The sequence below is a fragment of the Chinchilla lanigera genome, unplaced genomic scaffold, assembly GCF_000276665.1.
Source record: "Chinchilla lanigera isolate Chin_1 unplaced genomic scaffold, ChiLan1.0 scaffold00131, whole genome shotgun sequence".
NCBI lineage: Eukaryota > Metazoa > Chordata > Mammalia > Rodentia > Chinchillidae > Chinchilla > Chinchilla lanigera.
This window is the reverse complement of record NW_004955532.1, coordinates 1015259-1030246: the sequence shown is the minus strand read 5'-3', so window position 1 is coordinate 1030246 and position 14988 is coordinate 1015259. Positions and strand designations below refer to the sequence as shown.

General features: G+C 56.7%; 2 protein-coding genes across 3 annotated transcripts in view; both read right to left on the bottom strand.

Annotated features, from left to right (window-relative positions):
- The window catches only part of Wdr6 (WD repeat domain 6), a 9164-nt gene extending 8774 nt beyond the window's left edge, over positions 1-390 (bottom strand). For both annotated transcript variants that reach the window (XM_005410186.2, XM_013507579.1), the window contains exon 1: positions 145-390. In XM_005410186.2, the coding sequence (XP_005410243.1) occupies positions 145-244 (100 nt within the window). In that variant the 5' untranslated portion in view covers positions 245-390. The remainder of the gene's footprint in view (positions 1-144) is intronic.
- A 107-nt stretch (positions 391-497) lies between these two features.
- On the bottom strand, positions 498-14988 carry P4htm (prolyl 4-hydroxylase, transmembrane (endoplasmic reticulum); the record flags this gene model as incomplete). Its single annotated transcript, XM_005410363.2, is given in 9 exon segments — positions 498-923; positions 1407-1530; positions 1691-1781; positions 2470-2655; positions 3218-3380; positions 5050-5146; positions 6060-6250; positions 14640-14721; positions 14796-14988. Coding segments are annotated over 9 exon segments (1348 nt in total), but the record flags the coding sequence as incomplete, so codon positions are not given.

Genomic DNA, 14988 nt, shown 5'->3' with positions numbered 1-14988 from the left:
CCTCCCCGCCCCTGCCCAGCGCTCCCGCGGGCCGCGGCGCCGAACAAAGGCTGCGGCCGTCTCCGCCCGCCCCGCCCCAGCATCCTTTTGTCCCCGGGGCCCCGACCCCCTGGAAGCTCAGTTTCTTCGCGCGCCTCGCCTCACCCGCTAGCAACCGGTCCCCCACGCACTCCAGCCCCGTAACCGGGAGGAGTATGAGCTCGGAGGTCGCCCGCGGCCACACGTAGTCTCCGAGAGCGTCCATGTCCAGCCGGCGGCCCCCGCTACCTCGGCTTCCAAGACACCTGCACCCTCGCGAGGCACTCCCGCGAGAACGACAGCTCCGCGGCCACGGCCCTTAACTACAGAGAGCCGAGGCCGGCTCTGCGGCGGACGCCCAATGAACACGCTCGCCTCGAGGAGCCCGGCTCGTGATTGGCGGGACCCGCAGGGGCGGAGCCCCGCCGGCTCGGCCCGCCGCGCCCCGCCCCCACCCTCGAGCTAGTCTGCCCGGCAACTGGAAGCCACATGGGTTTATTGGACCAAGCAGCATGGGGTCCGTACGTAATAAATAACATGAACACAGGAGCTGTGTCGAAATCGCGGCTGGAGGCAGGCGTGGGGCAAGACATCGGCCAGAACTTCGGAGCTGGACAAGGGGACAACCGGGCCCCGGGTCTGGGGGGTGGGCAGCCCAGCTGTGGGCTGCAGCTGACCCTCCCTTCAGAGCTCCACGCGTGCATTGCGGTAGGCTCGGTCCAGGGCCCATTCGGGCTGTGAGTCAGCGCCGCCTTCGCGGGACAGGCGTGCCATCTCCTGCTGGAACAGGGCTTGTCGTGCCCGGCTGGGGTCCACGTTGATCCAGTTGTTGGCAATCCACTTGGTGCCACGTGTGACCAGGCACCCCCCGTGCAACGAGTAATCATCCACGTCACCCACCCAGCCTAGAAAAGAGCGTGGCATGAGCACGGACAGCTTGCGCGGCCGCCGGCTGGGCTGGCCTCGGCTTGGCCGCAGACAGCCTTGAGGACACGGCAGGGGTGGGCCCAAGACGGCACGGGCTGGGCAGCAAACACCCAATGCCTAAGCGCCCTTGGGGCTCAGCATCCCACCCAGCTAAGGTGCAGTCACCCCTCGGCCCTCTGAAACCCTTGTACTGCCTGCCCCCATCTGCAGCCTGGGCTGGTGCAGGACATGGGCCCCAGCTCCACAGCAGTAGGGCCGAGCGAAGGCCGGGCCTGGAGACAACCCAGCGGCAGCACTGGTGCTCAGGTGGCCTACAGCGGTCACCTCAGGATGGGCTCTGAGAGGCCCCGCGTAGAAGAGTGCTGGGAGGGCAGCCAGAAGCAGCCTTCCAGGGTGGTGGGGGTGCTGGGTGAAAGGAAGCTGCCCTCGGGGAGCCCCCTGGCCTGGCCACAGACTCTCACCTTGCCCGTCAGGCAAGTAGTTGTACCAGAAGACGGCTGTGCCCTGCCGAGGCTTAACAAGTAGGTTCCCTTTGTCACAGTGCCTCCGTGTGTCGCGGAGGTCAACGTCATCCTGGATCAGACTCTGTGGACAGCCAAGCGGATGCAGTTTTCAGGCCAATCTTCCCCCAACTCCCCCCGTGTAGCCAGGCAGCCAAATGTGCCAGTGGACCACCTGGGTCCGAATTCCAGGTGTGGAAGGGTGTGCACACTTGCCCAAGGCCCTGCCAACCCACACCTCTTACCATCTCATCGTAGGTTCTGTTATCTGCTACAGGGAAGACAGTCTCGCCCCCACCGGTGACATTGTTCAAGTAAAACAGCACTGTCATGTAGCTGTAAAACAGGGGGGCTGCTGAGCAGGGTCCCAGTGTGGCACATTCCCGGGCTTACATGTGGGCAGAATAAGCTGTCCAGGTTCCCAGGGGACAGAGGGCCCAGTGGGGGTGGATGACAACAGGGTAGGCCAGGGCCCACAGATCCAGTCTTTGCGTGCGCCCATGTCTTTGGCCAAGGTCACGCTTAGCTAAATTACACGGCCCTTACCAAGACCGTGGCTGGGAAGGGCAAGCTAGCGGAAGCAGGAAGATCATGCAGAAGGTCTGGAGGGCTGTAAGAGCCACGCGAAGAGACCTAACCTTGTGCCTTGGCAGGCGAAGTGGGCACAACTTTAGAGTGTGAGGCTGAGACCTCAACGGTAGAGTCTAGATCAACACCTGGAGAAGGGACAGAAGGGGCCAGGCGCCCAGGCTTGTCCCTCCTGCAGAGCTATGGCTCCGAGCTTAAGTGCCCGGGGGGTCTTAGTCTGTGTTAATTCAAATGGGAACAGTGGCCAGCAGCCACCCCTCTCCTGCCGCGCAGTAAACAGCTCAGGGGAGGGAGAGGCCGTCACTCATCAGGGTGGTCTAGGGTGCTCTGGGCCCCACGCCAGTGTCAAGGGGCACACGCACAGGGCCAGGCGGTGCCTGTCATGGGGGTACCTGTTTGGGGACTCAAAGCCAGCTCCCAGGTGGGAAGTACTTGCCGACAGGAGGTCTCGAAGGGTACAGACTCGTTGGCTACCAGCTTGGTGTGGGAGCAGATGGTCTCCGGGTACACGGGCCCGCTGTCCACATGGGCATGGTAGTGGCCTCCCTCCCCGTATCGCACCACCTGCAGCGGCTCGCTGAACTCCACGATCTCAGGGGACAGGCGGGTGAGGCGCAGCACCCTGGCGGACAGCAGGCGTTCGGGTGGGCAGCCCCTCCGAGGCAGTTTATAAAGGAGCTGGCACGGTGGACCCTGGGCCCGCCACGAGCTCTTCCCCTGACCACCCCCTTGGAAGCCCTTGATTCATCTTGGACTGGCCCTGTGAGAACAGGCAGGGGTCACACATGAGCAACCTTCTTCCCGGGATGCCAGCGAGCAAGACACCTGCTGTGTGGCAGAGGAGCTTTCTACTAAAGTGAGAGGGTGGCCACTGAGATTCGCCTCTCGGTAACTGGGCTGCGTATCTAAAAGGCCTTGCTTGCCGGGGGAGGGGTCCTGCGGGAGGAGATAGGGGGTTGTTTCTCTATTTAGCAGGAAACGAAAGTTTGATTTATTTCCAATCCCAGTTGCGTGCTGTTTGCCCTCAACTAGGTCTAAATTGCCTGTGTTAATCTCCTTTCCCTCCCCATCTCGTTCTAAAAATGGAAATTAATCCCCCAGCAGCTAATGAATTCTGTTCTTCTGGCCCCAGCTGAAGACGTCTGTGGAGGCCCTGCCTGAGCGAGGCAGCCCCAGCCGCTCACCTCTGGCGGATGGCACGCATGACATGGTGGGCGCCCTCCCCCTGGTAGAGCCACGTGTGGTGGCTGTTCCGCACCAGCTCGCTGGACTCCGCCTTGTGGCTCCTCATGTACGTATGGAAGTCGCGAAGGTCCATGCTGGAGAACTCCTGCAGACTCAGCACTCCTGCGCAGGGCACTGCCATCAGTGACTGCCCGGCCAACGCGGGGAGACCAGTGGCAGGCGGCACCTCCCTACCTACCCCAAAGGCGGCAGCAGCCCCTGGCCTCAGTCCCTGGGGGACCATGTGCACTTGTCCCCACCTGGACTCTTGGGTCAGATGCACCTGGTTTCTGTCACATCGGGCCCTAAGGGAAGACCCAGAGAAGTTCATTTTCTCAGTTTAAGCCTTCATCTGGCCCCCAAAAGGAAAGTCCAACCCCTATTACAGTGCCAGAGCACAGCCTCCTAAGGAAGCACGAGCACACCGCCGAGCTGGGCCACAGGGAGCCGGGCCTCTGCGGGCACTGGAGTGCGGTGGACACATGCCAACCTGCAGGGGCTTAGGAGCACACACAGCTGGTGCTGGGTCTCCTCCAGGGCCTTCCACACCACAGGGTGCAAGCAAGGCCCGTCCCAGAGTCTCCCTCGTGAGCTCACGGCCTGTCCTGGGCGGAACCCACCAGGCCAGTTCTCCCTCCTGGGTCACCAGCCCACCTTAGCAGGGAAAGCCAGGCACCTGCCCCAGCGAGAACTACCTTCCTCCTGCCCAAAGCAGGGCTCCACCCTCTGGGGGCTGTGGAAAGCAGTGGTCTTTCTCCCTGTTATTTTGTTCTGGCTGATCTGACAGAGACCTCTCCCACCCTTTGGCCCCGTGCTGTGAGTCAGAGCCAGCTCAGTGCTGAGGGCAGTAGGGCAGCTCTCAAGCCACGGGCCTCAGCTTCCAGGTCCTAAGTGACTTCTGTCTCTCTTCCTCAGCTGGTCCAGAATTTGGGCACAAAGGTGAGGACTACACCTTTGAAATATCTTTTTTTTTTTTTTCCTCATTCTTCATCTTTTTTTTTTGCGGGGAGGGACATAGGGTCTTGCTTATATATTTCAGGTTGGTCTACAACTTGCATCAATCCTCCCACCTCAGCCTCCCAAGTAGTAGGTTCACAGGTATGCACTACCATGCCCAGCTCCAGAAACTTCTTAAGGGTAATTACCAAAGGGGAAACCCTTGGATGACACCCGCCCTGGCCCCACATCCCTGCCCAACAGTTAGCAACACGAATACTTTGACACTTCAGCAAAGCTGGGAATGGTGGTGCACACCTGTAATCCCAGCACTTGGGAGGCTGAGGCAGGAGGACTGCTGCAAGTGCAAGGCCAGCCTGGGCTACAAAGTGAGTTTGAGGCCAGCCTGAACTGCATAGTGAGACTCTATCTCAAAAAGACAAAAAATGGATACTTCAGCAAGGAGGGAGGCCTTGCTTCGGCAGGGGTACCATGATGGGGCAAAGCCAGTGCCCTCTTAGAAAGGTGCCTGGAGCAGAAGAGCAGCCATGCCCAAACTGGCTGGCCTCACTGTCCCCTTGCTCTGGCTCTATGCCCTCTGCCCTCCACCTACCAGTAGCCTGTGTCCCAGACTCTAGAGTCCCTCAAGGAGTCAGAAGACTGTCACGAAGGACAGTCAGAGGTTTGGCTGCCTGCCTGCCTCCCAGGGATGAAGGGAAAAGCTGGCTCCTCCCTCACCTCGAGCCACTGTGGGGGCTGGGACAGAGGCCGCCAGCTGTGGGGAAGGGCCCCAGCTTTTAAGAGCTGGGAGTAGAGGTGGCTCAAGGGACAACACCAGGGAGGGGCGTGAGCTCACCGTCACCATTGGGGTCTGCCTTGATCGCAGAGTACATCTCCTGAATGTTCTCCGGAGTCATCCACCGTCCGCTTCCCAGGCGAGTCTGGGCCAGGACCTAAAGCGCAAGAGGCTCCCTCACTGGGACGGCCGGTGCTACAGAGCCACCAGAGCATACGCGGCCCGTTTCTAAGCCCGGTTCTATTGTACAGCGAAGGGTTCCAGTGATAGGACGCGGATGAAGACACAAAACAGAGCCTGAGGTTCCCAAGCTGAAAGGAGAGGCGACCGGGAGGTCGGAGGCCTCTGAGGATCTGTCCAGGCAAGGGGTGAGACGCCTGGGAGCCCCTGGCTTCCTCAGCCCAGTACTTCAGATGTACTGCTGACCAGAAGCGGAGAGAAAGACAGGCCTGAGTCACACTCACATCCCCAGAGGAGAAAAAGGGCACTGGGAAGACCTGGCCACAACAGGGCCACTGGGGCGCTCAGGAGGACCACGGTAAGTGCGGTGCTGTGTGAACAATGAAACCCCCAGTCCTGCCAGACCTCTCAGAAGTCCAGGGGTGAGGGGCATGCAGAGAGATGTGCCTGCCACCTCAGAGCTCCCACCCACCATTCACCAGGGGTTCTGGGGAACCCCCGGCTATAGTAGTAAGAAATCCAGTCCACAGAAGGAGGAGCACCCACAAACTGGTGCAGCTAGGTGTGGTGGCACATGCCTGTAATCCCAGCACACAGGAGGCTGAGGCAGGAGGACCATCAGGAGCTCGAGGCCAGCCCGGGCTACATAGTGCGTTCAAGGCCACCCTGAACTACACAGAGAGACCCTGTCTCAAAGGAAAAAACCAAAAAACAAAACCTATGGTGCTAATTTCTATCACCCTGATGGATCCTCCTCCCACCCTCTGGGGCGCTCAGGTCTACCGAAGAAAGGGGCCCTCTGGGCTTGGCACTGCCCACACAGGCCCGTAGGGGTCAGAGCTGAGCTTGCCAAGGGTCCCGCCTGTGCAGCGCAGGCCCCAGGTCCCCACCTCGCGGAGTTGCAGAAGACCATCGTGGTTCTGGTCCAACAGCTGGAAGAGGTCCAGCTGGCTGACCTGCACAGTGCTCATGGCTTCTTCGTACTCCTCGGTGGGCAGGATCTGGCTGCGCTGTAACCCCTTCATCTGTGCCAGCTGGATGATGAGTCGACACTCCTCATCGCTCAGGAAGCCGGGGATTTCTGCCAGGAGACGGGCAGGTGAGGCCACGCACTGAACCGGGGCACTGCGCACCCAGTGCGTCCTCCCTATAGGGTTTCTGGGGTGCTCCCTGCTTGCTCCCAGGCCTGGAGGGCTTTACACACCCTTTGCATTTGCTCTGTACCCCTTGTCAAGGCGAGGACCCCTGCCACGGTTGGTTGAGGTTTGGGATGTGGGGTCTCTCATTCCTGATATAGCACACGCTCTCCAAGCGGGTCCTGGAAGGTAAGCTGGAGATGGGCTCACCCTCCCTGGGGAGCGAGACTAGAGGCCTGAGGGTGGACCTGGGGTGAGGGTTTGTCTCCTCTTTTTTCTGAATTCATATTTTAAGAGTAGGGAGATTATGGCTGGCTCTTCCTCTGATTTTTGCTTTTTAGTGCTATTCAAATAAAAATAAACAAGACCAGGTGTGGTGGCATACGCCTGTAATCCCAGCACTCAGGAGGCTGAGCCAGGAGGACTGCTTCGAGTTTGAGGCCAGCCTGGGGTACACAGTGAGACCCTGTCTCAAAAAACAAAACAAAACAAAGCAACAAATAAAAATGAATAAGCCAGCCATAGTAGTAAACACGTATAATCCCAGGCCTCTCGGAGGCCAAGACAGCAGGATAGCAAATTCAAACTTAGACTGAGCAACTTATTAAGACTGTGTCTCAAAATAAAAAATAAAAATGTTTAGAGATGTAGCTCAGTGCAATGCCTAGGGTTCAATCCTTAGTACCACAGGGGGTAGAAAAAAAAAAAGAAAAAAGCCTAGATATCTAATGCTTTAAGCTAGTCCGAGGGTCTTGCCCTCCGCTCTCCTGCCCAAGTGACTAGGGCCGAGTTTCCTGGTGCTGGGAAGTCGATCGGGGTCATCCAGTACTGACTCTGGGCCTGCAAACTCCTGAGTAAAGAGCAGTACAGTCGGGAGCTCGGGCCCAGCGGCTGGACGCCCATACCAGCCACAGCCGGCACAGGGTCGCCAGAGCTGGCATGAAGCCTCACACTGGGCAGCCCACACCTCTGTAGCCCCAGCACTTCGAGGGCGGAAGCCTGGGCTCTTCTTCCTTCCATGTTCCTAGGAGGGCATCCCTGGGGGACAAGCGGCTCTCAAAAAAAAACTGTGATGAGAGGAAGTGCCAGTCTGCAGACTGCTCAGCCACTTCTCGCAGTCATACTCCAGCCACTGGCACACGCCTGTAATCCAACCACTAGGGGGGCTGAGGCAGGAGGACCACAAATTCTAGGCCAGTCTGAACGACTCTGTGAGGCCTGGTTTCAAATAAAAAATAAAAGCCGTATGTGATGGCCCACACCTGCAATCCCGGCACTCGGGACAATGGGTTATACCAAACTGCTAATCAGCAGGCATCTCTTGATTGCTTAACACATAAAATTAAAAAGGGCTGGGGATGTAGCTCAGTGGCATAAGCGCCTGCCTGGCAAGAGCAAAGTCCTGAGTTCGATTCCTGGTACCAAAAAAAAAGAAAAAATTAAAAAGGAAGGTAGGTAGAAGGCAGAGAGACAGGGATGGAGGGCAGGAGTTTCTTTATTAGACGCCAGTAACCCACCAGCCCCATGAAATGCTGCTTTATCCCCTCCCATGATGTGCTAACCAAAAGCAAACAGCACAGTCAGCATGCTGAGGCCAAACCAGGAGCTTTGCAAACACCTGCAGAAACCAGTGCTGCCCTCTAAAGCCCTCACGCTGGACTTACCAAGGATGGGCAGAGAAAGCAGGTGATGCAGACAATACTGTGGCTCCTGGTGGTGCTGACAATGGCATGGAGCGATGGCACTGTACAGACCCCCTGGTGCACACCCACTCCCCAAGCTGTGGCACTGTGGTATGGCGCTGGCGACACAGAGATGCCACTGCCCAGCACGCTGGACCCCAGCACAGCAGCTGAGGCCGCCCAGCAGTCGGTCTGCTCATCGCCCCTGCTTCCGGGACTGCCACCCCAACACCCACCTCCTCCTCTGCTCTCTCTGGCCCTGCAGGACAGGGGCTCCCAGGTACAGGGAGTGGGTATCTTCAGCCAGGGCCTGCTAGGGAAGCTCATCTCTTTACTAATCCTCCGAGCACTTAACAGTGCTGGATGCTGACAGGGCAAACAGGGCACAAAGGGAAATGAAGGACTGTTTCAGCAGAATGCTTCTGGCGAGAGAAGGGGGTGCCCATGGGACAGAGGTGACACCATCAAGGTGTCATGAATGGTGAGCATGTGGGCTTGGAGCCTTGGTCTGTACCCACAAACATCCAAAGCTCTTGAATATGAAAGCAGGGCAGGCTGCAGGCTGCTTCAGGCTGGGGGCCGAGTCTCTTTCCAGCAAGGCTTGGAACCTCTATCTGCTCCAGCGATGCTGGCAAGAAGGGGAGCTGAGGCCCCCTGGGGCTGTTTCTCCCAGATCCCAGAGGTCACAACGCTGTTCCTTTTCCGGTTAACCTACCCTGTGAACGTTCCCCCAGCTCCCACTCTTTGCAAGAGCCTCTGGGTAACAACTGTCAATGACAGCAAGAATGGCTCACTCAGAAGCGGAGGACCAGGCCTTGTACGCCGTGTCAGCCCCAGCATTAGCCAGGGACTGCTGCGTCCTGAAAGGCTTTCTGGACAGGAGGGAGGAGCCCGATTTCCCCTTGGTGAGGGGTGGTTACAGGTATGTGCAGGGATCTTCCACACCTCTCCATACACTGGATGGTCAGGTCTCCATACACTGGGTGGGGAAGGTGTGCTGGAAAAGCTGGAGAAAAGCCTGGGTTAAGGGAGGAGAGTTGGGGACACAAGACAAGACGGAGAAGAGAGGGCGGAAGGCTATGATGTGCTTGAAACAGGGAAAGCCAGGCTGTAAGGCTGTTGCTAGGTGACCAGAGTGCCGTTGCCCAGCAACCGGGGAGCGGTCTGTGCCAGCGCAGCACCAGGAGCATCAGAGGCTCCAGCTGCATCGGTTCCCCTCACCCTGCAGGTCACGCACAGCCTGACAGGGCTTGCTGTGGCTACCCGCGGCCAGCCACCCTGCACTGTGGGCCATGGCATCTGTGCTGCACGACGGGGGCAATGGAAGGGGGAATCCCAAATGCGATGCCCGCTGCCAGCTAGAAAATAAATTCCTTTACAAACATGGGATGTTACAAAAAAAGAAAAGAAAAGCAAAAAACTAAACATGAGATATTACAAAACTAATGAAACAAGCAAGCCAGAAATCCTGCTACAGAGGGTGGCATCCCCAGGAAACCGATTCCAAGGGTACAGCAGGAGTCAGGGGAGTTTGGTTAGCCGTGGAGGGGCCAGTGGGGCATTCCTAGAGGCCAGCTAGTCAGCAGCCACTTGGACCCCAGCCGGCGGGGAAGGTCACACTCCCCTGAGGCAGCGGTACAATCTCAGCCCCGGGGCGGTGCCCTGGCCCTGAGGCAAGAGGTGTTGAAGACAGGATCACCGCCTGACAGTTGGCCCTCACCCTGCAACACCTAGGTCCAGCCCGACGTCACACGCACGCTCACCTCCTGCGAGGCAGGCAGGCAGGGACCTCCTGCGTGTTAAGTGGGACGATGTAGGGTGCCCACCTATCGGTAACCCCAGTCTCTGCCGAAGGCCGTGGCCCCTGAAATCTGCAGCTTGCTGTGCACAGCACCAATGCCAAGAGGGGAAACCATCTAGGAGAGCCTGGGACTTGCAGCTACCGCCTCCGCAGTGGCCATGCAAACCACCTGTGCCCTCCTGGACATACACAGAACTCGGGAAATTTGCAGACCACAGGGCAGAGAGGCCCTAGGAACAAGCAGGGTGGCCCTGCTTCCTGAGCCTAGTCCTAACTTTGGCCAAGAGGGCATGGAGTTAGGCTCCCTGGAGACTAGGTGTGTTCAACAGGAAAGACCACCTTCCCGTCCTTCCCCGGCCTGAGATGACGGCCCAGCAAATACCCTGTGACTGCCCACATGCTCGGGTACCCGACGCTGAGGCTTGGGGCAGGCACACGCCCTCAAGCTGTGCCCCCTGTGGGCAGCAGGCTGCTTGTCCAGCCCCGGACTCGTTGTGTCTGCCTGACCCTTCGCCGAGTCCACGGCTCTGTGAAGCGGCAGCGCATGCGGCCGCAGGGGTGTGTGTATGGTAGGGCAGAGGGTGTGAGATGCAGGGAACTGACTGCATTCATGAACTTAAAAACTTGAACTAATCCACACACACAAACCATTTCCCTACTTCTGGGCCTCCAGCATCTGACATGGGCACAGTGACCTGGCATAGCTGAAAAAGGACATATTCAGAAATCAAAGCACTCAGGAGTTTAAAATACATTGTTTTCCTTAATCCCAGCACTCGGGAGGCTGAGGCAGGAGGATCGTTGTGAGTTGAAGACCAGCCTGGGCTACAGAGTGAACTCAAGGCCAGCCTGAACTGAATAGTGAGACCCTGTCTCAAAAAAGACAGACAGACAGAAAGAAAATGAAATACACTGTTTTGTGTACAGCAGCCATTAACTCATTTATCGTGTATAGTTAAGAGAAATGGGTTAACATTCTTGCTGGCTAACTGGAGATGTCCCCTCTGCCCTTGAAGAGGGTCCCAAGTCAGGAGGGTGGTGGAAGAGGCCACTCTACAAGCAGACAGGTGTTGACCTGGGCCGAACACACGACCTCTCCGGTCAGCCAACGAGTATCTTTTTTTTTTTTTTGCGGTACTGGGAATCGAACTCATGACCTTGCACTTGCCAGGCAGGCGCTTATGCCACTGAGCTTTATCTCCCGCCCCCTAAGCCAACGATTATCAGCAGAAGACACAATTCTGGCCGCTGGACATCCAGCCAGGACAGATCAAGCCTCCCACCAATGCACCTCACCTGGGGGACAGAGGCATAAAGGACAAAAGCAAGCACTGAAATAGTTTCTGGCAGTGCTGAGTGCTGAGAAGATAAGCAAGCAAAGATCTACCAGAGTGCTGGGGACCCTCTCAAGCCTGGGTACAGAGAGGTCTCTGAGGATGGAGCTGAAGCCACTGACTGCAGGAAGAGAAGCCTGAGGCATCTAGTGAGGGAACCACCATGCATATAAAGGCCCTGCAGAACAGTGAGCCCGGTGCTGAAGACTGGTGGGGAATGGGGACTGGGGTGGTGGGAGATGAGGTCTAAGAGGTCAGAAGGCTTTGAAGCACCAAGTGAGACCCAGAAATCCAATGGGGAGTCACAGGCCTGGAGATGTAGCTCAGTGGGAGAATGCCTGCCCGGCAGGTGTAAAGCTGTGAGTTCTGTTCCCAGCACTGTATAAAAGAAAGAAGGAGGGAAGGATTTGGAGGCTTTTAAAGAAGGGAGAGAAGAGGTATGATTGGCTGTTCAGGGACAAATGAGGGTGAGGCAGAGTGGAGTGGAGGGAGACGTGAGCCTCAAGTAAGAAACCAATGTCCCCAGAGACGTGACAATGACCCAGAAATGGAGCACTTTCCTTCTGATCTGAACAGGACTGAGCTCGCACTGACTCCAAATGTCCTGGATGTGTGGGAAATCCCTACCACGGTCATGCAGGGATTTGTGTGTCCATGAGCTCAGGAGGGGGCCTTTTGTAGCCCAGGTCCCACTTACCAAGTGCCTCCATGAACAAAGGTGGGAAACAGGAAACTTCCCCAAGACAAGAGACTAGGGGCTACATGGGATCTTCCCCGCGGTGGTGGGAATCCCTTCTTCAGACATGGAGGCACCTTGGGGGTAGCACCCAAGTCCCTTTGTCCCAGCCCACATCTTGAGCATCCTGCCTGCAGCCCTGGCTTCTTGGATCTTGAAGCTGGAAGGTCCCAGGTTTGGAGCCGAGAACAGTAAGGCAGAACCTACAGCAGGCCCATCCTCTTCGGGTTCTGCCTGTCTCTTTGAGACAAGCAGGACAGCAAATCAAAGGCTGGACAGACAGGCAGGTACAAGAAGACAGGTGAACACTGGTCCTTCTTGGGGTAGGCATTCTCTGGATTTATCTAACACTACAGCACTGCACAAGTGCCCACATGTGGACATTCCTCTGTGGCTTCTCTCTCTCGAAATGGTGTATCTTATGATCTCTGATCTCCCCACCTCCTTTTACCACGAAGCAAGCCCCAAGTCTTTCAGGGAAAAACCTGGGCCTTGCATGTTTCACCACTGACCAGAAGGTAATCTAAGTGTTCTGGAGGAAATGAGAAGCACCAGCAGGAAGTTCACACTACAGCTGCCCAAATCTCAATCACCCCCTTGTAACTGCCTGCAGAAATTGGGACTCAGTGTGATAGCCTCACCAGAACCAGTTTACCCACTGTCAGATCTCTTCTGCTTCTTGTAATTTACTCTTGAGACATTCAGATCTGGGTTTCCTATTCTCTGCTTTATAGGACAGCTGAATATTCGGAAGACTTTGGCCTTGTGCCTGTCGTAACCCGACGCACATGTGAATGAGACAGATATAGGTCCCCAGGAAGGCAGATAAAATACAACCTTCTCAGTGGGACTGTTCACAGCAGTGCGGCAGTAACAGGCTGACTGCCACTTCTTTTGGCCTGGACAATCCTTCTCTGAGCCAACCAGCTTGATCCTGTACATCCTACAGGTGTTCATGCAGACCAGGTATCACCATCTGATGTCCCATGTATAGTTGGCTGTGTGCGTATTTATTTATTATATTTGAATGTCAGCCTTGGAGTTTTGTTGGGTTATCTTTCTTTTGTGATCAGTGCTATGTTTCTAGCGCTTGGAATAGGGCCTGGCACAGACTTGAATGTATGTATGTATGCATGTATGTATTTATTTATTTATTGTTTGTCTTTTTGAGAAAGGGTCTCGCTATCAAGTTCAGGCTGGACTTGAGCTCACTGTGCGGTCCAGGCTGGTCTCGAACTCGCAACGATCCTCCTGCCTCAGGCTCCCCAGTGCTGGGATTACAGGTGTGAGTCACCACGCTCCGCTACTGTAATGTTATTTAACAGTGATGGTAACAACCTCTCCATCTTTTAGGGCCTTTTTCGCAGCAGCATGGACAGTGTAACCTAATTCCCTATAACCAGCAGGCATGTGACATTCTAAAAGATCTTGCCATAATCCCCAACTAGGCCTCTCCCAGAGGCGATAGCAGGGGCTCAGACACTCTGCCTGCCCCACCGCCAGCTCTGTTCTTTTTCCCCAGCACTAGGGATTAAACCCAGGCCCTCATGCATGCTAGGCAAGCACCCTATCACGAAGATACACCCTCAGCCTCCACCCTCACCCCTAAGCCTTTTTAAAAAACTATAGTTTCTGTCTCCCAGCAGCCTGGGACTACCTGGGTCTGCAAACATGTATCACTGACACCAGGTACCTAGGACCGGGCTGCACAAATTTCACCCGGGTAAGGTCTGTGCCCCTTGCTGACAGCAACAGTCTTTGGGGCCTGCGTCCGAATCCCCGGGTCGCCACTGAACTACTACACGAGCCCTGCCAAGCCACTGCGGCTCTCAGTGCCTCACTGTGCCATGCACGGGCCTGAGGCTGGGATCCACTTCCAGCCCACAGCGGTGCTGCAGAAATCAAACAATCACGTGAAGCCCACTATGTAACAGGAACTCCGGGAACACGTTCCATGATGTGGCTCAAGGCGGGATCACCCTGAAAGGGTCTACCTACAACACCCAATCAAAGAAGAATCCTGCCAGGCAGTGGTGCATGCCTGGCATCCCAGCACTTGGGAAGCTGAGGCAGGAGTACAGTGATTTCGAGGCCAGCCTGGATTACACAGTAAGACCCTGTCTCAAAAACAAACAAACAAAAAGCAAGCAAACAAACAAAACACCCAACCCCCCATAAAAACAAACAAAAGACTCCTAAGAAGAATCTCAAGAGTTTTGGCAGCAAAAGCTGGACCTGCCAGGTGCCCTACAGGGGTGGTGGAGGGGCTCCAGTTTACCCACATTTGGACAGCCTGGTTCTCATAGACCACAGGGTCCACTTTGGGAGTGTGATTTCCCATGGGGGGCAGTGGAACATGCCCATAACCCCAGCGCTTGGGAGGCTGAGTCAGGATGATCACTTAAGAGTTTCAGGTCAGCCTGGGTAGTAGTGAGACCCTGTCTCAAAATAAAAATAGAAACAAAACACAGTTTTAAAACAGGAGTGTGATTTCTCCTAGCAGCCTGATAGCAGCTGGGACCCGGTTGTGTCTCCTAACCTCCCCCTATTCTAGGAGACAGAATTTAGTGCTGGCACGAAACGTCCAAAGATAATTTCGATGTACACTCAGGACTGCCCTGTGAGGGCCGACACGGACCAGTCCGCTGCAGCGAGGGAGGCCGTGAGAGGGGCGTGTGTGAAGGTTGCCCTGTCCCCCTGTTTTGGTGGGGGCAGGCTACTCTGAAGCAGCCATCTTCAAAACAGAAACGTGCGGTCCAAAGGGGCCTCAGCTGGACTTACCAAAGAGCAGCGGCTTGAGGCTGAGGGTGCGAATGACGTGGTCCTTGCCGGTGACCAGCTGGACCTTGCGCTCATACCCCACCTGAGGGAAAGGTGCACAGCTCAGGCCGGGCGGGCGCGGGCGCGGGGCCGGGCGCGGGCGCGGGGGACCCTCACCTTGATGCCTTCCAGCCGGGCGAGGGGGCCCAGGGCGGGGGCCGGCGGCGCGCCGGGCTCGGGGCTGTCGTCGCCGTTGCTGTAGTGCACGAACAGCAGCAGCGCCAGCACGTTGCCCAGGTACAGGTGCACGAACACCATGAGCACCAGGAAGTAGGCGCGCGAGCAGATGCCGCGGGGCTTGCACAGCGGC